General features: G+C 43.6%; 2 protein-coding genes across 10 annotated transcripts in view; one reads left to right on the forward strand and one right to left on the reverse strand.

Moving 5' to 3' along the window:
• The window catches only part of sik3 (SIK family kinase 3), a 45,315-nt gene extending 38,486 nt beyond the window's left edge, over positions 1 to 6,829 (reverse strand). For all 4 annotated transcript variants that reach the window (XM_064974450.1, XM_064974449.1, XM_064974448.1 and 1 more), the window contains exon 1: positions 6,502 to 6,829. In XM_064974450.1, coding sequence (XP_064830522.1) covers positions 6,502 to 6,792 — 291 coding nt within the window. In that variant the 5' untranslated portion in view covers positions 6,793 to 6,829. The remainder of the gene's footprint in view (positions 1 to 6,501) is intronic.
• A 7,320-nt stretch (positions 6,830 to 14,149) lies between these two features.
• LOC135546215 (SID1 transmembrane family member 2-like) overlaps positions 14,150 to 27,396 on the forward strand; it is a 29,025-nt gene continuing 15,778 nt past the window's right edge. For 5 of the 6 annotated variants that reach the window (XM_064974457.1, XM_064974455.1, XM_064974458.1 and 2 more), the window contains exons 1-4: positions 14,150 to 14,875; positions 22,116 to 22,240; positions 26,558 to 26,722; positions 27,068 to 27,113. In XM_064974457.1, coding sequence (XP_064830529.1) covers positions 14,654 to 14,875; positions 22,116 to 22,240; positions 26,558 to 26,722; positions 27,068 to 27,113 — 558 coding nt within the window. In that variant the 5' untranslated portion in view covers positions 14,150 to 14,653. Of the gene's footprint in view, positions 14,876 to 16,705; positions 17,022 to 22,115; positions 22,241 to 26,557; positions 26,723 to 27,067; positions 27,114 to 27,396 lie in introns of those variants that run through there. The other variant, XM_064974459.1, reaches the window with a different exon arrangement.

Here is a 27,396-nt window from a genome sequence, read left to right on the forward strand (position 1 = left end):
AGAACACCATACCTACTGTGAAGCATGGGGGAGGAAACATCTAGCTTTGGGGCTGTTTTTCTGCAAAGGGACCAGGACGACTGATCCGTGTAAAGGAAAGAATGAATGGGGCCATGTATCGTGAGATTTTGAGTGAAAACCTCCTTCCATCAACAAGGGCATTGAAGATGAAACGTGGCTGGGTCTTTCAGCATGACAATGATCCCAAACACACCGCCCGGGCAACAAAGGAGTGGCTTCGTAAGAAGCATTTCAAGGTCCTGGAGTGGCCTAGCCAGTCTCCAGATCTCAAACCCATAGAAAATCTTTGGAGGGAGTTGAAAGTCTGTGTTGCCCAGCAACAGCCCCAAAACATCACTGCTCTAGAGGAGATCTGCATGGAGGAATGAGCCAAAATACCAGCAACAGTGTGTGAAAACCTTGTGAAGACTTACAGAAAACGTTTGACCTCTGTCATTGCCAACAAAGGGTATATAACAAAGTATTGAGATAAACTTGCTATTGACCAAATACTTATTTTCCACCATAATTTGCAAATAAATTCATTAAAAATCCTACAATATGATTTTCTGGATTTTTTTTCTCTCATTTTGTCTGTCATAGTTGAAGTGTAGCTATGATGAAAATTACAGGCCTCTCATCTTTTTAAGTGGGAGAACTTGCACAATTGGTGGCTGACTAAATACTGTTTTGCCCCACTGTATACACAGACACACACAGAGACACTCAAAACACACATTCATACAAACATAGCCTACACACACACACTGTGCATCTTAACATATGACAGTCAGGATGAGTGGGATTAAGGACAGGGTTGGTTTGGGTACACAGAGTGCTACCAAGCGTATGTATGCGAGTGACCGTGTTGCATGCGAGTGACCGTGTTGCATGCGAGTGACCGTGTTGCATGCGAGTGACCGTGTTGCATGCGAGTGACCGTGTTGCATGCGAGTGACCGTGTTGCATGCGAGTGACCGTGTTGCATGCGCGTACTTGTATTCTGCTGTGTGAGAGCAAGAGATGATCAGTTTGACATTGTTCTAGTATGGGGGGGAAAATGATCATCTTTGCAAATACTGGCTTTATCACAACCACTTAACAAGAACTGGTTAAGCTATAAACCGGTTATAATAACTTTATTATTTCGATCAGCTTTTCCCGCTGGGTTCCCTGTTGTAGAGGGTTTCCCTTCTATTCAGGTGTGCCATAAGCATCACATGATCACACAAATAAGCCTGCATCATTTATTCAACCCATGTTGTTCGTTGCCTCTGCTTGATCCTTTCAGCGGCAACACGACGCAGCACTGCATGCAGGAGGTCCTCACCCCCGCTGCTCAGCGTTCTGTCATTATCATGAAGACTGGGTCACCACACAGGGTGAAAGTTCAATTGATCTCCAGACTCGGTGCAAGGTTACGTTACCAGTAATGAGAGTCTCAGACTTTAACCTGGGGGGGGGGGGGGACCAGTGTGGCAGCGGCTGTGGCCTCGTTGTATCGACACGTGCTAGCTACCAACAAACGGTCACCCTGCCCTTCAACCGCACAGCGGAGCCACAGGCTTTACGCACACCTCCAGGGAGTGAAAGACTGTTCTGTGTGTGCCACGCATGTGGGTGACTTAGCTCATAAAGGTCCAAGTTCAGATATTCCTGCATGTGTCTGAACTGTAGAGTGTGTGTGTGTGTGTGTGTGTGTGTGTGTGTGTGTGTGTGTGTGTGTGTGTGTGTGTGTGTGTGTGTGTGTGTGTGTGTGTGTGTGTGTGTGTGTGTGTGTGTGTGTGTGTGTTCCAAAGTAACAGCCTACTCATATACATGCGCATCAGGAGTGCAGGTGCTATTTTAACTGTGAATAGGTCTCATTCATCAATGAGGCAGCCAATACCCTAAATGGACAAACGCAGTCTTTCTAAAAAAAAAAAAAAATCAAAGCAAGCGAGCAGATAAGTAAAGAGGCGTAAAACACTAACTGACACAACCCAGAGGATAATCTGGATCAAAAAATGGGTAGTTCCAGTTCTGGATGCTGATTGGCTGAGTCCGCGTCCCAGTTGTGGGTATAATCATGATAGCCTATTCACATATACCACAGTCTCAAGTTCCTTATTGCTTCAATGGCCACAGTCACATAGGCCAAAACCTCCATCTGATTAAACCACCCACTTAAAACTCCATCAGAAAATATGGGGCACCTCCATTTAAAAATGAGAAGAGTTTTTCTATAGACAGAGTTTGCATTGGATCTTGAGATCAACCAATGAGTGTGGTACCCTGGTGGCAGCTGAGCTCCATACATGGAGGGGTCATGACGAGCATCAAGTCTCTGTTGTCCTCCATCTCTATGGATACCAACAAGATTCCAATGGAATTACCTTTCCCGGGGAGCGTGACGTTGATAGCACACTAACGTTAAGTGACTCTAGCGTGTGCGTCAACGTTGCTAACTGACTCGAGGGGGTGCCGGACTGGCACATGCGGACAGGCAATGCCGTGGGGCTATTAGTCAAGAGGCTAAATATAGCTGATGAGACAGTGTTATACCGCATTGACCCAGACCATAAAGTCAGTAAGACCTGAATGTAGGTGAAAGTCACCATTAACGGGACTCCTACTAGGAACCTTTCTTTGGTAAAAGGGGGTACGTTTGGACAATGGTATGGACTCAGTGACTATCAAAAAAGAAAAACCTAATGTTTAATTAAATAGCTGAAGGATTAGTCTACTGCAAGGACTATTTGAGAACGTCCGGTCATACAAATTTCCTAGGTGTCAAAGATCGGGATGATTATTGTCAATTATCGGCGTAATAACAAACCCACACCTTGCAACCCCAAACTGTTCATAGCGCATTTGATAGAGGAAAGAAAATTGTGCAGTTTTAAAGCTAGTTTCCCACTAATTTCTACACATTTTGCATTGGTCAGGGATTTTTGCTGATTTAAGCTCATTTCCTGCAATTCTACACATTTTCCCATGTCTTATGTGTGTTTATATGATGACATGGGATCGAAGGCCGACGTATTTCTATTTACTTTGACCCTGTTCTGGGTCCGGGTCGCTAGTTGAGTAGGGCCGGTCTACTGTATATGTGTTTTTTCACTATAATCTAGCTAGCCTACTACCAAAGAGCCTAGTCAGATATGAAGTCATATAGCGACACACTATAAATAAGTAGGATGAAATTGCCTGTCAAAAACTACTGGTTTTTGGATTTAAAAAAATGACAAGTTAGACCTAGGCCAGATTCCACTAGAGCTGGTACTGAACGCACACCAACAAGAACTATGGGGCATGAAGGTAGGTAAAGCAGCAACACCACCTTTATTCATACAAATTAAATCACAGCGTGACACGTGCGTTAGGCCTGTTATCTAACGTTGCCTGGACATCGTGGCTACTGCTCCTCCTCCTCCTCAATGCAAATCTAAACTGAGGAGGAGGCAGTAGGGGAGGAAGTCTGGATAGACACAGTGTAACGTGAGGAGACGGTGCGATGCACCGCAGACAAGCCAGAGCACGCCGGCTGTCATCTTTAACCATACCTGTCTGACTGTAGTGGAGCCAAGAGGAGGTGCCAAGTCTTCTGATAAGGAGGGGGAGGGAGGGAGCTAGGCAGTTGGCAGACATATTTAGGTTTATAAACACTTTTTTTTATTCAGAGGTGTGTGTGTTTTGTTGTTGACCTCTTCCCGAGCGTGTCAGGTCTGGCCTAGCGGCTCTTGGAGTGTTCCTCTTCCAGAGCTGTGATGCCTTGCTTAGTCTAACACCCCGGCTCAACAATCCCCTTCTCCCTGGCTGATGTTGCAGACCGAAGCACTGAGCTAGAGCTCCGGTCTTTCACACCACTGATTAGGCATGACTAATACTGGCGGAAAAGGTGTGCAGTTAGAAGACTAGTCCAAATATGCTGAAATGGCTTACTTCTACGTAGGCTAACTGACTGCTAGGGAGGGTGTCATGTCAATGTTTGTGAGCAACATACATGTTGAATTGTTTGAATACAGTAGAAATTAGTTGATGTAGCTAGAAGAGGCTCCTTTTTTTGTTTATAATTCCATTATCATGCAATTGCTCTTGAATCAGGATGTCAGCAGCTCTTCGGTTGCATAACATGCTCTTGTTTGGACTTTGAATTTCATAAACATGACCAGAAATATCAGCATTTGTAATCTGGAGTTGGTGAGAAGGCAGCACCAATGCACTGGTTTCATGTGCTTGGGCATCTATTTTCAAAAACATTAGCTAGTCCCATTTCAATTGTACAAAGAAACAAGTTGAACCTGAAGCATGTTGGCTGTCAAATGTCAAAAATATATCATGCTTCTTAAAATGCAATGGGAGGGGTAAAAAAATCAGGGGACAAAACATGTTTTGGGTGGTGGTACATTCAATGACAAACCCAAAACAATAATATTTGGACGAGCTACTTCCTCTAAACATTACATGCAAACCACACTGGCGATGTTGCATGCACGAGCATCGCAAAACAAATGTACACATACACGTTACTCAATCATTTCACCCACACCATTCTTGCGCATCTGCGTTGCCAAGTGCTAAAATAGACACTCCACAAGCTGCAAGTCCCCTCCTTATCGGATATGAGGAAAATACAAACCCACGTGGATGCTTGAAAGACAAACAAGGAGAGATTAATTAAAGATAACAAGGTTTCCCTTTAAATCTGTGGATTAACCTTTGTAGTAGAAAAACACCAGATTTTATATGACTCCGGGTCAAAATTCTACAAAGAACCACATGCACGTCAGGTAAAATAACAACCCAATGTTCATCACCCAGGAAAAACTAGCTAGCTAGCATTTTCAAATTGCACTAATGCAATCCATTCTACCAATCCAGCAGAATGCAAAATATCATGGCCTGTGTGGAGTCCCCCTGCGCAAAAGTATCACTCAACAAAAAAAATTGCCCTAACAATCAAGAGATTGTAGTTTTTAGTGGTCAGTGTTTTATCAATGAATCCTTATGTAACTTTAAGGCACTAGTATGTGGTTCCCTACAAATACATTTTCACAAGTTTTGTAGATTAGTTTAAGCTGCTTAGGCTATAGCCTAATATATTTTTGAACATGTTCCAGGTCACCATGTGAGTTAATCTATCAGAACAGTCAGCCTCCATCATACAACACACAGACGTAGTGAAGTTCTGTCTTATACACACTTTACAATCGTGATTCCCTTACAGGTAGCCTTCTGTTTATCCCTCTCTAATGACTCTGGCCTCAGTTCGATCCCATGAGCGTGTTGCAGATCCACAGTCTTATTAGTAGGAGTTGTCACAGGTTTAGTGGCACTGGCACAGGTTTAAAAGCATGGCCAGAGTGGGTAGGCTATCATTTGCCCTGCTCTACTCCTTGGTCACATGGGTCGTTATTGAGAGAGAAAAAATAAAACTGCTTCACAATAAAACACCTGGGAAAATCAAACTGAATGGTAATTTGTGTAAAGGCAAAACGTGGATTTAAAAAAAGTAGCCTACTGTTCATGCTAAGGTCTCTCAACAATAAGGATGAATGAGATGTAGGTAAAGAATTGGGACTACTATGATTGTTTTTTTTTGTTTCAATATTGGAAAATAATATCTGTAGTCTCCAGTGCCTATCTGCCAGCAATGCATCTGCCTACAGACGCCCACACTATGCAACAGCATACGCACACTCAAAGGGATATCAATAAGCTATGACATATCTGAGGCAGCCCATAGCCCCTGCCTATACCCAAATGAAAATGCCACATAACCTGGCACAAACTAAAATACCAGTTCTTGAAAACACCCCCCTTATATTAAATGAATACACCATGAGAAAATGTTAAACATTCAAACTTTTTCAGTGAGAAAATACATTGTTAAGTCAACACATTTTTAGGGATGAGATCTGGCCAGACAGCAATACGTTAACAGCCTGTCAAATCAGCTTGTTTTTTCAGTTAGTTACCTAGTCAACGATTGCCAAAGGAACATTCACTTGAAAATCTAACATATATATTTAAACTACTGATGACATAGATTACACGATCCTACCTAGCTAATACATAATAATGCCAAAAATAGCTGGTCAGCTAGCTAGCTGATTGCAAACCACAAATAGAACAAATGTAACGTTAGTTAACTACCGCAGCCAAATAGCAAACGTTACCCTCGAAGTCCCCCTCTCCTCTTTCATCCCAGCGGTACCCTTCTCTCCGTCGACAAGTGACCCCCGCTGTCCTTGTTACATTAGAACTGATTTTATCATGGTAAAAACTCATCGGAAAAACTACAAGGCGAATGGTTGCTTATGATGCCCCATGTTTACACCCCCGCACTGAGCACTGCGACCAAAAGCGGACAAGACGTTGTAACGTTACTCGCTCCCGAGCCCGAAGGCCCAATCTTCAGCCTAGATGAGAGTGACAGCGATAACACAGTCAAATGAGTACAAATCGATGACAACCTGTGATTGATCCCGTTCAAAAACCCTTTATTAATCATCGTACCTTTGCTTTGGTGATAATGTGTGTTGCCAATTTAACAACGGCGAAATTCCCCTTCCCGATGGTCCGCTCGATTTCGTAGTAGCCCACTCGGGCTGGGGGGGGCCTGCTGGCCGAGGGGTGGCCGGGGTTGGTGATGCACCCCGCAGCCGGGGTAGGTCGATTGGAGTGGCTGATCCCAGAGGATGGCTGTGCTCGGTTCTGGGCGCCCATGGCTGCGTGGGCCGGTCTGGTAGAGTGCGTAATCCCGGCCGCAGCGGACCCAGCTGCACCTCCGCTTGACACGGCCGCCATCTTCTCGCCTCTCTGCGGGAACAACAACCAGCCTTGCGCAGCGCGCATCGCGGGCACGCCCCCGCCCTGCGTCATATTACGTAGACAGCCCCTTCGCAGCGCCCTCTCTAGGTTGTAACTATAGCAACTATCAGCGTAACAATGACTTCATCCACAGAAACGGTTGCCTTGGCAACAGAACTGCGCATTATCGCGCTAGCGCAAGTCTGTGTGTGTTTCTTAACCGGGAACTGTCATGCAGTTTCACATGTCTGTCGAATGTACATCACATGGTTGGATGGATTCAACATCTCTGGTTCAACTCATTCTAAATACTTTATTGCCTGCAAAATGTCACGCATCACCTCGTTCAGACATTCCATCTGAAAAAAGTACAGTTATTATATTCTGGTCTATTCCATTCTATTCTATTATTTTACAACTGGCGACCTATACCCACACACACACACACACACACACACACACACACACACACACACACACACACACACACACACACACACACACACACACACACACACACACACACACACACACACACACACACACACACACACACACACATCCCATTGGAAGTTATTTTTTAATCTGCATTGTTGGGAAGGGCTTGTAACGCAAACATTTCACTATAAATTCTACACCTGTGTATTCGGCCCATGTGACAAATACAATTTGATTTGATGTCATGTCATGTCTCATCCATCATCTACAGTCGTATTATCAAATATAGTGTGAGGTGTCCAATCCCGCTTGAGTAAAATAATCAAGGGAATTCATTCAATTTACTTTAAAATGACCAAGATCCAATTGAAAATGTATAGAAATGATTCACCAACAGTACCAGACCAAGGTTTGGACACACCTACTCATTCAAGGGTTTTTCTTAATTTGTACTATGTTCTACATTGTAGAATAACAGTGAAGACATAAAAACTATGAAATAACACATGGAATCATGTAGTAACCAAAAAAAGTGTTAAACAAATCTAAATGTATTTTATATTTGAGATTCTTCAAAGTAGCCACCATTTGCCTTGATGACAGCTTTGTACACTCTTGGCATTCTCTCAACCAGCTTCACCTGGAATGCTTTTACAACAATCTTGATGGAGTTCCCACATATGCTGAGCACGTGTTGTCTAAATTTCCTTCACTCTGCGTTGCAACTCATCTCAACCATCTCAATTTGGTTGAGGTTGGGTGATTGTGGGGGCCAGGTCATCTGATGCAGCACTCCATTACTCTCCTTCTTGGTCAAATAGCCCTTACACAGCCTGGAGGTGTGTTGGGTCATTGTCCTGTTGACAGTCCCACTAAGTGCAAACCAGATGCGATGGCATATCACTGCAGAATGCTGTGGTAACCATGCTGGTTAATGTGTGCCTTGAATTCTAAATAAATCACTGACAGTGTCACCAGCAAAGCACCCCCACACCATCACACCTCCTCCATGCTTCACGGTGGGAACCACACATGCAGAGATCATCCGTTCACCTATTCTGCGTCCCACAAAGACACAGTGGACTTTTCAGACCAAAGGACAGATTTCCAATGGTCTAATGTCCATTGCTCGTGTTTCTTGGCCCAAGCAAGTCTCTTCTTATTATTGGTGTTATTTTGTAGTGGTTTCTTTGCAGGAAATCAACCATGAAGGCCTGATTCATGCAGTCTATTCTAAACAGTTGATGTTGAGATGTGTCTGTTACTTGAACTCTGTGAAGTATTTATTTGGAATTTTTGAGGCTGGTAACTCTAATGAACTTATCCTCTGCAGCAGAGTTAACTCTGGATCTTCCTTTCCTGTGGCGGTCCTCATTAGAGTCAGTTTCATCACAGCGCTTGATGGTTTTTGTGACTGCATTTGAAGAAACGTTAAAAGTTCTTGACATTTTCCGCATTGACTGACCTTCATGTCTTAAAGTAATGATGCACTGTCGTTTCTCTTTGCTTATTTGAGATGGTTATGGACATAATATGGACATTGTCTTTTACCAAAAGGGCTATCTTCTGTATACCACCCCTACCTTGTCACAGCACAACTGATCGGCTCTAACGCATAAGAAGGAAAGAAATTCCACAAATGAACTTTTAACAACGCAGACCTGTTAATTGAAATGCATTCCAGGTGACTACCTCATGAAGCTGTTTGAGAGAATGACAAGAGTTTGCAAAGCTGTCATCAAGGCAAAGGGTGGCTACTTGAAGAATCTCAAATATAAAATATATTTTGATTTGTTTAACTCATGTTTGGTAACTGCGTGATTCCATAAGTGTTATTTCATAGTTTGGATGTTGCCACTATTATTCTACAATGTATAAAAATGTAAAAATACAGAAAAACACTCAGTAGGTGTGTCCAAACCTTTGACTGGTACTGTATGGTCATCCAGTTTCTTACTGTCCACCTGGCAAATAATCACTAGTGTCACGACTTCCGCCGAAGTTGGCTCTCCTGCCCATTCGGGCGGTGCTCGGCGGTCGTCGTCACCGTCCTATTAGCCACTACTGATCCCTTTTTTGTGTATCTGTTGGTTTTGTCTAATTGGTTTCACCTGTGTGTTGTTTAGGTAATTAGTGTCTGTATTTAATGTAGGTTGTCCCGCCCTTGTTTTGTGCGGGATTGTTTATTTTGTCATTTCTGTTTTGTCTGTCGGTGTTTGCTGTTTGTTTTTTCTCTGGTTAGTCTTTTTCCTGGTTTGGATATTTCACCCTGTCTGTTTTGGGTTGACTGTTGTTTGTTTTTTGTTCACCAGAGAATAAAACTTCATTATCGCATTCTGCTCTCTGCGCCTGATTCCACCCACCTTGACCAGACGTGACAACTAGACAGTCAGGGATGATCAAACATTTAAAAAACGATGGATAGAGGCATAGATGAACGAAAAAAATACTGCACTTGGCCTTCATTAATCCTGTATGAGTGGAGTAATACAACTTAAACTAATATTTTGACGGCCAGGAAATATAACACATTTATAACACCCCCCCCCCCAACATGTTCACATTTTAAATTTAGGGTGAAGCAAATGTAAAGCGCATAACTGGGGACATGTTCTAAAGCACATCTTGGATGATTGGCTTTATATTTACACTTTTGGGAGAAAAACCGTTGGGATGCCTGAACAGGCTCATACATCAATGTTGTTTTCATCAGGAGGGTGCAATAGGTTAGGCTTGATGAAGACAAATTAGGACCCTGAAAGGACAGCTCTTTATGGTGAACGAGAATGGATACAATAGGCCTCAATCTCTTACTTATGCATAATATGGCCGGTATTATGAGTTGGTGTAAGGGTATACAACTGTATTCATGGAGCACCGCATTGATCAAAATGTACATCAAAGAGATGTAGGCTAGCATAATGGTTTTACTTTACTGGATATGTTGATTACATGACTTCAGTATCAGAGAATCAGCTAGAATCTAGTGTTAAGCAGAGTGGAACAGGGGGACCCAAGAGCAGACTCAGATGAGGAGACTGGGATTAAGTAACCAAGGTATTTATTGAAACACAAAGGGGGAGATGGAGTGCAGGTCAAGGGGAAGCTCAGGCGGGTTGCTGGAAACCAGGTGCTGAGGCTGGAGCGAGAGGAGTTGAGACAGATTAAGCAGGTCCGGAAGAGAATCCAAGGGAGTGGTAGAGTGAGGAATCCAGGACAGAGTAGCAGGATGATGAGACGTTGGACTAGAGACAGGGACCAGTGTCAGAGCGGGCACAACTGTAGCGGAGAGAAAAACAGCGTCAGGCAAGGACAACAGGCACAACAGCATAACAGGATCTGAATTGTAACAAACGGCCAGAACCGTAGAGTGACTGAGCAGAGATTGTGATCTGGCAGCATGGAAGTGGCAGGGTTGAGTATTTGTAGAGGTCTTGATTATGGAACAGGTTGCAGCTGATGGGGATCTGCTCTGACTCCAGCACACCGGTCTCCACCCACACAATCACACACAGAGAGAGAGAGAGAGAGGGAGAGAGTACTGGGGGAATGGCGGCAGGTCAAGGAGAAACAGGATGAGCAGTAGAGGGTGTTACAGGAGCAGTGTGACATCTAGATCACTCAAGGGCCATTCACTTTTCTGAATCTAAATTGATCTATTTCCTTTATCAATATTATAACATATTTCCTTGCCCACCACTAAATCAATTAGTATACTAAGACTAAGAATTTGATGACAATTGGAGAGCTAGTCTACTTCCTACTTTGATGGTAAAACTACAGAGGGAGCAAATATAAGAGTTGAGAGACGAAGGAAGAATGCAAACATTTTTTCTGATGAATTATAACTGATGAGAAACCTTGCAAAAGAGACATAGCACTATTTCACTGTTATTGCCTAATAATTAAACTTTTTATTTCTGTTTAGGGTCCTTATTTGGGTTAGCGCCCGTTTCAAGTGTTGATCTAGTTGTGCTGTCCATGGGATGCTGATCAGTCAAGTCTGTAGTGGACCCATATTTCGCAGGTTGGCATTTATTGTCATGAATCTTGTTCTGGAGGCAGCTCTGGAGAGTGGTCACTAGCTGGCACAGACACAAAGTCATCTAAATCTGATTTTAAACCTAACTGTGACCTTACCCTTAACCACACTGTAATCCCTAATGCCAAGCCCTAACCTTAAAAACCAACAAAAAACAATTATATAGCCAATGTAATATATTAAATCTAATATTAAGGAAGTCTCGAGGATTTGCTCGCCTGAGGTAGGGTATATCATGAAACGCTGCAGACCGCACTATTTACCAAGAAAGTCCTCATCTATATTTTTCATAGCTGTCTATTTACCACCACAAACTGATGCTGGCACTAAGTCCACACTCAATGAGCTGTATAAGGCCATAAGCAAACAGGAAAACGCTCATCCATAGGCAGCGCTCCTAGTGGCCGGGGACTTTAATGCAGGGAAACTTAAATCGGTTTTCCTTCATTTCTACCAGCATGTTAAATGTGCAACCAGAGGGGGAAAAACTCCATACCACCTTTACTCCACACACAGAGACACGTACAAAGCTCTCCCTCTCACTCCATTTGGCAAATCTGACCATAATTATATCCTCCTGATTCCTGCTTACAAGCTAAAACTAAAGCAGGAAGCACCAGTGACTCGGTCAATAAAGAAGTGGTCAGATGACGCAGATGCTAAGGTACAGGACTGTTTTTCTAGCACAGACTGGAATATGTTTTGGAATTCTTCCAATGGCATTGAGGAGTACATCATATTAGTCACTGGCTTCATCAATGAGTACATCGATGACGTCGTCCCCACAGTGACCGTACGTACATACCCCAACCAGAATCCATGGATTACAGGCAACATCCACACTGAGCTAAAGGTTAGAGCTGCCGCATTCAAGGAGCGGGACTCTAACCTGGACGCTTATAAGAAATCCCGCTATGCCCTCAGACGAACCATCAAACAGCCAAAGTGTCAATACAGGACTAAGATTCAATCATACTACACCGGCTCCGATACTCGTCGGATGTGGCAGGGCTTGCAAAATATTATGGACTATAAAGGGAAGCACAGCCGTGAGCTGCCCAGTGACACGAGCCTACCAGACGAGCTAAATGCCTGTTATGCTAGCTTTGAGGCAAGCAATACAGAAGCATGCATGAGAGCAGAAGCTGTTCGGGATGACTGTGTGATCACACTCTCCGTAGCGTCTCCTTCCTGAATGGTATGACGGCTGCGTGGTCCCATGGTATTCATACTTGTGTACTATTGTTTGTACAGATGGACGTGGTACCTTCAGGCGTTTGGAAATTGCTCTCAAGGACGAACCAAACTTGTGGAGGTCTATAATTTTTGGAATTGGAAGTGAAATAATCTGTCTGTAAAGAATTGTTGGAACAATTACTTGTTGGGACAATTACAAGACGGTGTGCTATTACATTCAGTCAATCACAGAGACTGTCTTGTTTACCTTTTCGCTAAGCATCCCAGGGGGACTGTAGAAACTATTATCTAAACCGTAATGCAACTCCGATTCATTCAATTTAGATTTATAGACTTAATATTCTGTGTCCAGGATAAATCATTTTACCTAACTCATTCACACTATCACAGGAACAAAAAAGTAACAGGTCCTTCATATTATTCACAGAATCCTGGAACTAATCCTGTAATTATTGGAACTCTGTCCATGCAGCACACAGGCATTTCCTGAAAGAAATTAAGCCTTTCCTGCATGCAGGATGGGTCTTACACCAGCAGAGGTACTGTTTCCAACTGAACTACCTTGTTATGTTCAAATCTAAATCAAATCAATTGTTATTTGTCACATGCTTCGTAGAGAATTGGTGAAACTGTGAAACGCATACTTATGGGTCCTTTTCCAAAAATGCATAGTTGAAGATAAAGATTTAAAAATACAAATGAAAAACAGAAATAGTGACATGAGGAATAAGAAGACAGTGAATCACGTATGACAATAACGAGTAAAAATAACATGGCTATATACATGGAGTACCAGTACCAAGTTGATGTGCAGGGGTACGAGGTAATTCAGGTAGCTATGTACATAGGTAAGGGTAAAGTGAGCAACAGGACAATAGACAGTAGCAGCAGAGTATGTGGTGAGTGTGAACGTGTGTGTGTGTGTAATCAGTATACATGTGAGCGTGTGTGTGTGTGTGTGTGTGTGTGTGTGTGTGTGTGTGTGTGTGTGTGTGTGTGTGTGTGTGTGTGTGTGTGTGTGTGTGTGTGTGTTGGGGTGTCAGTGTAAGTATGTATGAGTGTGTGTGTATACAGGGACTACCAGTACCGAGTCCAGTGTGTGTGTACATAGAGTCAGTGCAAGAGAGTTAGTGCAAAAAGGAGTAAACGCAGGTAGTCCGGGTAGACATTTGACTAGCTATTTAGCAGTTTTGTTTAACAGTATTATGGCTTGGGGGTAGAAGCTGTTTAGGGTCCTGTTGGTTCCAGACTTGGTGCACTGGTACCCCTTGCCTTTGCAGTTGAGAGACATGGGCAGGTTTACATTTATTGTCACGAATCTTGAACTGGAGGCAGAGCTGATCTATTTCCGTTAGATGAGCCAGCTGCAAAGTCAAATCAAATCAAATTGTATTTGTCACATGAGCAGAATACAACAGGTGTAGACCTTACAGTGAAATGCATACTTACAGGCCCTTAAATGTACAACCAGTCACTTTCTTGAAATACCCTCACTTAGTCCAGTAGGAAAAATGTAGTAAAAACTAATACGTGTTTTATTTCAAAGGAATATTGTATCTATTCCTTATATCAAAATTTACTGCAATACATTTGGTCATATGCATTATATTTCTATGTTTGTGCTGAAAATAATGACGTCATTACGCCGTGCTTGGTTTGTTTACTGCGTGCGTTGGGAGGGTGTGAGTGGCACAGATTCATTCGCCGTGGCCAGTCGATTCAACAGATGCAAAAACAACGTTCACTTTACGGTACCTGATATGTCAACCTGAATGATAAAATGTGGAGGATATTAGATGTAAAAACCTTGGAGAGTAAATATTTCGGGATCTAGCTCGTACAGTAGTAGTTGTGTTGTTATCGCCTAGCTAACGTTAGTTTAAGTCGCAGTACCGAGGAGTGGCTAGCTGGCGATGGTGAAACAGGAGGCGCGATGTGGATGTAATACATTGATCATTAGCTAGCAAATGTAGCTAGCTGGCTAGATTATCACACTACTGTAGGTAGTCGTTCGCTATCAACTGTTCTGTTGTGAATGATAAATTACAACTGAGCTGCCTTGTTAGGTAAGTTTGCCATTCATGCTATTATTGTCATCCGACGGGTCAAGTGCATTTTGGTCGTTTTGATCGACAAACTGTTGCTCAGCTAGCACAGCAATTATTGACGAATCGTAAGGAAATGGTTTTGAGGAGCTGTTGTAAATTTGGCCCAGTTTTAGTCTGGTTCCGACTTGGTTATGTGGTCCTGTTGTGGTTATGTGTGACCCACTTGCGGTGCGCACGGGCAGAAACTAAAACGGTGGTCCAAAAAGATGCCGAATTTGATGTTACCTACAACGATACGGTTACCAGTGACAATCAAACCATCTATGCCTTTAATCACACCGTCTCACGAAACAAGGTGAGTACATAGTTCAGGTCACAAATACCACTTTGGTCTCTTAGATCCTACTTTTGCACCGGCCGCCTAGTGCTAACACACCTGTTTCAACTAATTATGTTAGTACTAGGCTGGAATTAAACCTGCCCATCCGGTCCCCAAGTATTAGGGTTGAAGAACACAGAACTACTGTCTTGTTATGAGTAGCCTCATTTGGTTGTATAATAAGATAGGATTGCAAAAAGTGACAAATACAAAACTTGAGTGTGTATGTTTGATGGGTGTGTGCGTATGTACAGTACCAGTCGAAAGGTTGGACACCTACTCATTCAAGGATTTTCTTCATTTTTTTGACTGTTTTCTAAATGGTAGAATAATAGTAAAGACATCAACACTATGAAAACACAAACAGAATCATGTAGTAACCAAAAAAGTATTAAACAAATCAAAATATATTTTAGATTCTTCAAAGTAGTCACCTTTGCCTTGATGACTGCTTCAAATCACATTTTATTGGTCACATACACATGTTTAGCAGGTGTTATTGTGGGTGTAGCGAAATGGTAGTGTTTCTAGTTCCAACAGTGCAGTAATATCTCACAATGTCACGACAATACACACACATCTAAAGGAATGGAATTAAAAATATATAAATGTTGAACGAGCAATGTCGGAGTGGCATAGACTAAAGTGCAATAGAGTAGAATACAGTATATACATATGAGATGAGTAATGCAAAATGTGTAAACATTATTAAAGTGACTAGTGTTCCATTTTTAAGGTTCCCAGTGATTTCAAGTCTGTATATAGGGCATCAACCTCTAAGGTGCTAGTGATGGCTATTTACCAGTCTGATGGCCTTGAGATAGAAGCTGTTTTTCAATCTCTCGGCCCCAGCTTTGATGCACCTGTACTGACCTCGCCTTCTGGATGATAGCGTGGTGAACAGGCAGTGGCTCAGATGGTTGTTGTCGTTGATGATATTTTTGGCCTTCCTGTGACATCGGGTGCTGTAGGTGTCCTGGAGGGCAGGTAGTTTGCCCCCGGTGATGCTTTGGCCAGACTGCAGCACTCTTTGGAGAGCCCTGTGGTTGCGAGCGGTGCAGTTTCTGTACCAGGTGGTGATACAGCCCGACAGGATGCTCTCAACTGTGCATCTGTAAAAGTTTGAGGGGGGGGTTGCACCCTCTGCTGTTTCCTGAAGTCCACAATCAGCTCCTTTGTTTAGTTGACATTGAGTGAGAGGTTATTTTCCTGGCACCACACTCCCAAGGCCCTCAACTCCTCCCTGTAGACTGTCTCATCGTTGTTGGTAATCAGGCCTACTACTGTTGTGTCGTCTGTAAACTTGATGATTTAGTTGGAGGCATGCCTGGCCACTAGGTCATGGGTGAACAGGGAGTACAGGAGGGGGCTGAGCACGCACCCTTGTGGGGCCCCTGTGTTGAGGATCGGCGAAGTGGAGGTGTTGTTTCCTATCATCACCACCTGGGGGTGGCCCGTCAGGAAGTCCAGGACCCAGTTGCACAGGACGGTGTTTAGACCCAGGGCCCCAAGCTTAATGATGAGCTTGGAGGGTACTATGGTGTTTAATGCTGAGCTGTAGTCAATTAACAGCATTCATACACAGGTATTTATCTTGTCCAGATGAGATAAGGCAGTGTGATGTCAATTGCATCGTCTGTGGATCTATTGGGGGGTGGTAAGCAAATTGAAGTGGGTCTAGGATGTCAGATAAGGTAGAGGTGATATGGTCCTTGACTAGTCTCTCAAAGCATTTCATGATGACAGAAGTGAGTACTACGGGGCAATAGTCATTTACTTCAGTTACTTTTGCTTTCTTGGGTACAGGAACAATGGTGGACATCTTGAAGCATGTGTGGACAGCAGACTGGTATAGAGAGAGATTGAATATGTCCGGAAACACTCCAGCCAGCTGGTCTGCGCATGCTCTGAGGACGCGGATAGGGATGTCATCTGGGGCGGCAGCGAGGGTTAACACTAGAGGTCGACCGATTTATCGGAATGGCCGATGAATTAGGGCCATTTTCATCACAATCGGTAATCAGCATTTTTGGACACCGATCATGGCCATTTACATTGCACTCCACGAGGAGACTGCGTGGCAGGCTGACTACCTGTTATGCAAGTGCAGCAAGGAGCCAAGGTAAGGTGCTAGCTAGCATTAAACGAATCCTATAAAAAAACAATCAATCTTAACATAATCACTAGTTAACTACACATGGTTGATATTACTAGTTTATCTAGCTTGTCCTGTGTTGCATATAATCGATGCGGTGGGAAGGGAAACTAGGGAAATTGTTTCACCTATCTTGCGTTCTGTGCAACAGAGTCGGGGTGTATGCAGCAGTTTGGGCCGCCTGGCTCGTTGCGAACTCTGTGAAGACTATTTCTTCCTAACAAAGACAGCCAACTTTGCCAAACGGGGGATGATTTAACAAAGGCGCATTTGTGAAAAAAGCACAATCGTTGCATGAATTTACCTAACCATAAACATCAATACCTTTCTTAAAATCAATACACAGAAGTATATTTTTTAAACATGCATATTTAGTTAAAAGAAATTCATGTTAGCAGGCACTATTAAACCAGGGAAATTGTGTCACTTCTCTTGCGTTTATTGCATGCAGAGTCAGGGTATATGCAACTGTCTGGGCCGCCTGGCTCGTTGCGAACTAATTTGCCATAATTTTACGTAATTATGACATAACATTGAAGGTTGTGCAATGTAACAGCAATATTTAGACTTATGGATGCCACCCGTTAGATAAAATACGGAACGATTCTGTATTTCACTGAAAGAATAAATGTTTTGTTTTCGAAATGATAGTTTCCGGATTTGACCATATTAATGACCTAAGGCTCGTATTTCTGTGTGTTGTTATATTATAATTAAGCCTATGATTTGATCGAGCAGTCTGACTGAGTGGTGGTAGGCAGCAGCAGGCTCGTAAGCATTCACTCAAACAGCACTTTACTGCGTTTGCCAGCAGCTCTTAGCAATGCTTCAAGCATTGCGCTGTTTATGACTTCAAGCCTATCAACTCCCGAGATTAGGCTGACGATACTAAAGTACCTATTAGGACATCCAATAGTCAAAGGTATATGAAATACAAATGGTATAGAGAGAAATAGTCCTATAATAACTACAACCTAAAACTTCTTACCTGGGAATATTGAAGACTCGTGTTAAAAGGAACCACCAGCTTTCATATGTTCTGAGTAAGGAACTTAAACGTTAGCTTCTTTACATGGCACATATTGCACTTTTACTTTCTTCTCCAACACTTTGTTTTTGCATTATTTAAACCAAATTGAACTTGTTTCATTATTTATTTGAGACTAAATTGATTTTATTTATGTATTATATTAAGTTAAAATAAGTGTTCATTGTTCATTCAGTATTGTTGTAATTGTCATTATTAAATATATATGATTAATCGGTATCGGCTTTTTTTGGTCCTCCAATTATCGGTATCGGCGTTGAAAAATCATATTCGGGCGACCAATAGTTAACACGCTTAAATGTCTTACTCACTTCTGCCACGGAGAAGGAGAGCCCACAGTCCTCGGTAGCTGGCCACGTCGGTGGCACTGTGTTATCAACAAAGAGGGCAAAAAAGGTGTTTCGCTTGTCCGGAAGCAAGACGTCTTTGTCCACGACGTGGCTGGTTTTCCCTTTGTAGTCCGTGATTGTCTGTCGACCCTGCCACATACTTCTCATGTCTAAGCTGTTGAATTGCGACTCCACTTTGTCTCTGTACTGACGTTTTGCCTGTTTGATTGCCTTACAGAGGGAATTGTAGTTTTATACATTTTGTATTTAACCTTTATTTAACTAGGCAAGTCAGTTAAGAACAAATCTTATTTACAATGACGGCCTACCAAAAGGCAAAATGCCTTCTGCGGGGACGGGGGCCTGGGATTGAAAAAATAAAATGTATAGGATTAAACATCACGACAAGAGAGACAACACTACATAATTAGAGACCTAAGACGACAACATAGCGTGGCGGCAACACATGAAAACACTGCATGGTAGAAAGTAACACAACATGACAACAACATGGTTGCAACTCAACATGGCAGCAGCACACCATGGTAGCAGCACAAAACATGGTACAAACATTATTGGGCAGAGATAACAACACAAAGGGCAAGAAGGTGGAGTCAACAATACATCAGGCAAAGCAGCCACAACTGTCGGTAAGAGTGTCCATGATTAAGTCTTTGAATGAAGAGATGGAGATACAATGGTCCAATTTGAGTGTTTTTTGCAGTTCGTTCCAGTCGCTAGCTGCAGCGAACTGAAAAGAGGAGCGACCCAGGGATGTGTGTGCCTTGGGGGCCTTTAACAGAATGTGACTGGCAGAACGGGTGTTGTATGTGGAGGATGAGGGCTGCAGTAGATATCTCAGATAGGGGGGAGTGAGGCCTAAGAGGGTTTTATAAATAAGCATCAACCAGTGGGTCTTGCGATGGGTAGACAGACTTGACCAGTTTACAGAGGAGTATAGAGTGTCCTATAAGGAGCATTGGTGGCACATCTGATGGCCGAATGGTAAAGTACATCTAGCCACTCGAGAGCACCCTTAACTTCCGATTAAATACACTGTTTGTATTTGGCCATATTCCAAGTCACCCTGCCATGGTTACTATCGGTGGTTTGCACTTTCAGTTTTGCGCAAATGCTGCTATCTATCCACTGTTTCTGGTTTGGGTAGGTTTTAATAGTCTCTTATACATTTCCTGATCAACACGGTCAACGTATCCGTGTATTCATCAATGTTATTCTCAGAGGCTACCCGGAACATATCCCAGTCCGCGTGATCAAAATAAACATGAAGCATGGATTCCGGTGGTCAGACCAGCATTGAGTAGTCCGTAGTTCGGGTACCTCCTGTTTGAGTTAATGCCTATAGGAAGGGAGGAGCAAAATTAAATAGTCATCAGATTTTCCGATGGAAGGGTGGGGGAGGGCCTTGGGAGACATCTTGAAAAGCTAAGTAGTAGTGGTCCAATGTTTTCTCAGAGCAAGTGCAACATTCAATGTGTTCGTAGAACTTTGGTAGTGTTTCTTAAAATCCCCGGCTACAATAAATGCGGACTCCGATATGTGGTTTCCAGTTTGCATAGAGTCCAGTGTAGTCCTTTGACGGCTGTCGTGGTATTGGCTTGAGGGGAAATATGCTGTGGCTATAACCGAAGAGAATTATCTTGGGAGGTAATATGGTCGGCATTTGATTGTGAGGTATTATAGGTCGGGTGAAGAAAAGGGACTTGAGTTTCTGTATGTTATCACAATTACACTGTGAGTAGTTAATCATGAAACATACACCCCCACCCTTCTTCTTCTGGGAGAGATCTTTATTCCTGCGCGATGAACTGAGAACCCAACTGGCTATACGGACTCACACTATGTCCTGAGAGAGCCATGTTTCTGTGAAACAGAGTATGTTACAATCACTGATGTCTCTCTGCAAGGAGATCCTCACCCTGAGCTCGTCAACTTTATTATCCAGAGACTGAACATTAGCGAACAATATATTCGGAAGCGATGGGTGGTGTGTGTGCCTCCCGAGTTGGACTAGAAGTCCACTCCGAATGCCTCTTCTCGGCCGGCAGTGTTTTGGATCAGCCTCTGGAATCAGTTCAATTACCCTGGGGGTATGAGCAAAGGATCAAATTTGGGAAAGTCGTATTCCTGTTCGTAATGCTGGTGAGTTACAGCCACTCTGATATCCAAAAGTTATTTCCGGCTGTATGTAATAACACAAAACATTTTCTGGGCTAATAATGAAAAACAAAATATGTCAAGTTGCTTAGGAGCTAGAAGCACGGCTGCCCTATCTGTCAGCGCCATCATCGTTCTTTACACACTCTTGGCATTCTCTCAGCCAGTATCACCTGGAATGCTTTTCTAAAAGTCCTGAAGGAGTTCCCACATTCTTAGCACTTATTGACTGCTTTTCCTTCACTCTGCGGTCCAATTCATCCCAAACCATCTCAATTGGGTTGAGGTCGGGTGATTGTGGAGGTCAGGTCATTTGATGTAGCATTCCATCACTCTCCTACTTGGTCAAATAGCCCTTACACAGCCTGGAGGTGTGTTGGGTTATTGTCCTGTTGAAAACAAATGATAGTCCCACTAAGTGCAAACCAGATGGGATGGTGTATCACTGGAGAATGCTGTGGTAGCACAGACCATGTCACCAGCAAAGCACCATCACACCTCCTCCATGCTTCACGGTGGGAACCACTCATGCTGAGATCATCCGTTCACCTACTCTGCATCTCACAAAGACACAGCTCAAATTTGGACTCATCAGACAAAGGATATATTTCCAATGTACATTGCTCGTATTTCTTGGCCCAAGCAAGTGTCTTCTTCTTATTGGTGTCCTTTTGTAGTGGTTTCTTTGCAGAAATTTGACCATGAAGGCCTGATTCATGCAGTCTACTCTGAACAGTTGATGTTGAGATGTCTGGTACTTGAACTGTGAAGCATTTGGGCTGCAATATGAGGTGCAGTTAATTCTAATGAATTTATCCTCTGCAGCAGAGGTAACTCTGGGTCTTACTTTCCTGTGGCGGTCCTCATGAGAGCCAGTTTCATCATAGCGCTTGATGTTTTTTGTGACTGCATTTGAAGAAACGTTAAAAGTTCTTGACATTTTCCGCATTGACTGACCTTCATGTCTTAAAGTAATGATGCACTGTCGTTTCTCTTTGCTTATTTGAGATGGTTCTGGACATAATATGGACTTGGTCTTTTACCAAATAGGGCTATCTTCTGTATACCACCCCTACCTTGTCACAACACAACTGATTGGTTCAAACGGATAAGAAGGAAAGAAATTCCACAAATGAACTTTTAACAAGGCAGACCTGTTAAATTGAAATGCATTCCAGGTGACTAACTCATGAAGCTGGTTGAGAGAATGCCAAGAGTGTGCAAAGCTGTCATCAAGGCAAAGGGTGGCTACTGTGAAGAGCCTCAAATATAAAATATATTTTGATTTGTTTAACTTATTTTTGGTAACTACGTGATTCCATAAGTGTTATTTCATAGTTTGGATGTCTTCACTATTATTCTACAATGTAGAAAATTCTACAAATACAGAAAAACCCTGGAATGAGTAGGTATGTCCAAACTTTTGACTGGTACTGTATGTAATGTATGTTTTACATTGAGTTTCTCTAACCCTCTCCCCCTCTCTCTCTCTCCCTGCCCTGGCAGACGGAGGGGGTCCGTGTGACTGTGGACGTACTGTCAGAGGGGGCAGAGAGCAGTCCCATCCTGTTTGTGGTCAGACAGAAGCAGGCTGTGCTGTCCTTCCAGGTCCCCCTCATACTGCGTGGACTGTGAGTAGCCTAACCTGCTGGCACACCTGAGGTGCGTTCAGCAGGGCACAATGTTGTGGAACGTTCAGGCAGAAGCGTTATGTTATTTTAAACAAACGTGCATCTCTGACATGTAGAATAAGGACTCAAGTCGGCTCTAATCACCAAACCATTTTATTATGTTAATATCTATTTGAGATGCACCTGGGCATTTTCAACTAGAGTGGGAGGGAAGCACAATGCGTGGTTATACTTTGGTATTCAATTATTCAGTTCTGTCAAAGAAAACAACCTAAACCAACAGGCCATACAGTTGTGTAGCCTTGTCCTAGATGTTGTAGAGGTTTTGTTTCTCCTTGAGTGTATTTTTGCTGTGTCTCTCTTCATTATGTAGGCTAGATATATTGACTTATTCATGGGTTGAAGATACAATGAGCTCCAGAAGTATTGGAACAGTGACACATTAAGTGTTTGTTTTGGCTCTGTTCTCCAGCACTTTGGATTTGAAACGACACATGACGTGCAGACTGTCGACTTTATTTTGAGGGTATTTTTTATCCATATCAGGTGAACCGTTTAGAAATGGCATTACTTTTTGTTCATAGCCCCCCCCCCCCCCCCCACACACACACACACACAAATTCACTTAAGACTTTTAAAGTGGTCAAAAGTTTAGTATTTGGTCCCATATTCCTAGCACGCAATGATGACATCATGCTTGTGAGTCACAAGTTTGATGTCATCATTGTGTGCTAGGAATATGGGACCAAATACTAAACTTTTCACTACTTTAATACACATAAGTGAATTTGTCCCAATATGTTGGTCCCCTAAAATGGAGGAACCAGGTACAAAAAGTGCCGTAATTTCTGAATGGTTTATCCGATATGGATGGAATTACCCTCAAATTAAAGCTGACCGTCTGCACTTTAAGCTCATAGTCATTGTATCATTTCAAAGTGCTGGAGTACAGAGCCTAAACAAAAACAAAATGTCACTGTCCCAATACTTTGAGCTCACTGTATTATAAACATTACAGAGAGATGGGTGTGGTGGCAGGACAAGAAGACATACAAATAAAAAGAAAACCGCAAACCCTGTATCTGGTGGTTAGGAGTGTTGGGCCAGTAACCGAAAGGTTTTTGTTTGAATCCCCGAGCCGACAAAGTCAAATCTGTCATTCTGCCCTTGAGCAAGTCAATTAACTTGAATTGCTCCAGGGTTGCTGTCAATAATGGCTGATCCCTGGCTGTGACCCCACTCTCCGAGGGTGTCTCAGGGGGAGTGGCATATGCAAAAAACACATTTCCATTTCACACCTGTACATACAGTGAAACAGGACTATATAAGCACCCCTAATTATTATATGATATAGGTCTAAGTGTTTAGCCTGCATGCAGAGCCTACTTGTTTTTTATTATACTGTAGCCCAGGGTCTCCCGAACTCCGTCCTCGAAGGGGTGCATGTTTTTTTTTCTTTTTTTCTCCCTAAAACTACACAGCTGATTCCAATAACCAACTCATCAGCAAGCTTTGCTCATTTGAATTAGCTGCGTAGTGTTAGGGTAAAAACCAAAACGTCCCGAGGACCGAATTTGGGAAACGCTACAGTAGCCTGTCTTTCATGGCTTAACAGAATCCCATGGACTTGCGCAATACCAGAACACCCCTGTCATGTGGTAAAGCCATTTAGTTGAGAGCGAGTCATCGTTGAACATTGAACTTTCACTTCCACCTAAACATAAAGCATAGGCTTCATTTCCCCGGACACTAGCCATAATTACAGTACTTGCTAGGTTGTTGGATTTTGGGAAGTTGCAGCGTTGTGCATTTTTCTGTCATTTACACACAGTTTTTTGTTGACACAATTTGACAGGCCAATTCTCAGTTCCTTTCACAGCAGGGGTTGTTCTTATCATCCTGTTCGTATCATAATTTTCCCACCATAGGCACTGTTATGAGCTGTCTGCAATGGTCATGGTTAAGTTCAACCTTAAAATAGCGTAGGCTAATATGAATTGGCATCCTATTTTCCCCATGTACCCTGCTCAAATGTAGTGCAATTATGGCACTGCATAGGGATTATGGTGTAATTTTGGACGTGTCCTAGTCTAATACAGGCCTTTTTATGTTCTATGAGCTCAAGTCTGTTATCATGATTTGTATATTGAGCTACCCTCTTGGCCAGGTCTCCCTTAAAGAGGTCATCTGGGGCCTCCCAGGTGCCGCAGTGGTCTAAGGCTCTGCATCGCAGTGCTAGTGGCGTCACTACAGACCCACGTTCGATCCCACGCTGTGTCGCAACCGGGAAACCCATGAGGCGGCGCATAATTGACCCAACGCCGTCCGGGTTAGGAGTGGGTTTGGCCGGCCGGGGGTGTCCTTGTCCCATTGCACTCTAGCGACTCCTTGTGGCGGGCCGGGCGCATATGCACGCTGACTTCGGTCGCCAGCTGTACGGTGTTTCCTCCGACACATTGGTGCGGCTGACTTCCGGGTTAAGTGAGCAGTGTGTCAAGAAGCAGTGCGGCTTGGCAGGGTCATGTTTCGGGGGACGCACGGCTCTCGACATTTGCCTCCCCCGAGTCCCTACGGGAGTTGTAGTGATGAGACAAGACTGTAACTACCAATTGGGTACCATGAAAAAAGGGGGGGAAAGTATGACAAAAATAATAATATATATATATATATATATATATATATATATATATATATATACACACACACTGCTCAAAAAAAATAAAGGGAACACTTAAACAACACAATGTAACTCCAAGTCAATCACACTTCTGTGAAATCAAACTGTCCACTTAGGAAGCAACACTGATTGACAATAAATTTCACATGCTGTTGTGCAAATGGAATAGACAACAGGTGGAAATTATAGGCAATTAGCAAGACACCCCCAATAAAGGAGTGGTTCTGCAGGTGGTGACCACAGACCACTTCTCAGTTCCTATGATTCCTGGCTGATGTTTTGGTCACTTTTGAATGCTGGCGGTGCTTTCACTCTAGTGGTAGCATGAGACGGAGTCTACAACTCACACAAGTGGCTCAGGTAGTGCAGCTCATCCAGGATGGCACATCAATGCGAGCTGTGTCTGTCAGCGTAGTGTCCAGAGCATGGAGGCGCTAACAAGAGACAGGCCAGCTACCAGGAGATGTGGAGGAGGCCAGAGGAGGGCAACAACCCAGCAGCAGGACCGCTACCTCCGCCTTTGTGCAAGGAGGAGCAGGAGGAGCACTGCCAGAGCCCTGCAAAATGACCTCCAGCAGGCCACACATGTGCATGTGTCTGCTCAAACGGTCAGAAACGGACTCCATGAGGGTGGTATGAGGGCCCGACGTCCACAGGTGGGGGTTGTGCTTACAGCCCAACACCGTGCAGGACGTTTGGCATTTGCCAGAGAAATTCGCCACTGTAGCCCTGTGCTCTTCCCAGATGAAAGCAGGTTCACACTGAGCACATGTGACAGAGTCTGGAGACGCTGTGGAGAACGTTCTGCTGCCTGCAACATCCTCCAGCATGACCGGTTTGGCGGTGGGTCAGTCATGGTGTGGGGTGGCATTTCTTTGGGGGCCCGCACAGCCCTCCATGTGCTCGCCAGAGGTAGCCTGACTGCCATTAGGTACCGAGATGAGATTCTCAGACCCCTTGTGAGACCATATGCTGGTGCGGTTGGCCCTGCATATGCTGGACCTCTTGTGGCTGGAGTGTGTCAGCAGTTCCTGCAAGAGGAAGGCATTGATGCTATGGACTGGCCCGCCCGTTCCCCAGACCTGAATCCAATTGAGCACATCTGGGACATCATGTCTCCCTCCATCCACCAACGCCACGTTGCACCACAGACTGTCGAGGAGTTGGCGGATGCTTTAGTCCAGGTCTGGGAGAAGATCCCTCAGGAGACCATCCGCCACCTCATCAGGAGCATGCCCAGGTGTTGTAAGGAGGTCATGGAGGAGGCCACACACGTGGAGGCCACACACACTACTGAGCCTCATTTTGACTTGTTTTAAGGACATTACATCAAAGTTGGATCAGCCTGTAGTGTGGTTTTCCACTTTAATTTTGAGTGTGACTCCAAATCCAGACCTCCATGGGTTGATAAATTTGATAATTTTTGTGTGATTCTGTTGTCAGCACATTCAACTATGTAAAGAAAAACGTATTTAATAAGAATATTTCATTCATTCAGATCTAGGATGTGTTATTTTAGTGTTCCCTTTATTTTTTTGAGCAGTGCATATAGAAAATGGTCTTCTGGCCTCAATGGGACTTCCTGGATGAATAGAAATGAGTGGAGAAGTGCTATCTCTTTGCCCCCCTCCCTGCCACAGGTATCAGAGGAAGTACCCCTATGCCCATGTGGGCCGAACGCTGTGCCAGCCCCCCACCCGCTCCCTCACCGAGACCCAGTACTTCTTTGTGGACGTGTCCACCCTGTCCAGCTTGGGCACCCACTACCAGCTGAGGATCAGCCGCGTGGACAGCTTCACCCTGCAGTGAGTCGTCTTTATCCGGGATCATTACCTTTCTGCTAGCAAGCCGGGCGAATGCATGATACCTGATATCTGGTTGTAGAACTACATGCCTTACACAGCCTCCCACAACAGTACATAGTCAATACTCTGAGTCATCATAGTTTATATCACTATTATGCTACTGTGCAGAGCTGGTCTAATTTGCATTAAACACTGCCTTCTTGCCTACACACGATCGTGACTGCCTATTTCTACAGCAAGCCAAGACACAACAGCATCACACATAGAGTAGAGATGGCGTGCTGTACAGTATGTGTGACCTGACTGGCTAATGTTATTGTTGAGTGTTTCTTGTCTTCATCACAGTACAGACAAGAAGTTCAGCTTCACTGCATCACCATCCCAACCCCAGGTGAGAAACATAGCCACTCACACTCATATACACGTGGATACATACACACACAGCATATTTCCCATAAAACCTTTATACTGTGTGTGTGTGTGTGTGTGTGTGTGTGTGTGTGTGTGTGGGGGGGGGGTTGTCTAAGTCTAAAGGCCAGGGCCAAGAAGGTGATTGAGATTAAAGAAGGGATGTGTGTGCGTGATTTGTTGAGGTGTTGCGTAACAGCTGTCGAGACAGAAGGAAATTTATATTGTTACATCACACATGTTTTGTATTCTATAGGTTTGTCTTT

The sequence above is a fragment of the Oncorhynchus masou genome, chromosome 9 (assembly GCF_036934945.1).
Source record: "Oncorhynchus masou masou isolate Uvic2021 chromosome 9, UVic_Omas_1.1, whole genome shotgun sequence".
NCBI classification, from domain to species: domain Eukaryota; kingdom Metazoa; phylum Chordata; class Actinopteri; order Salmoniformes; family Salmonidae; genus Oncorhynchus; species Oncorhynchus masou.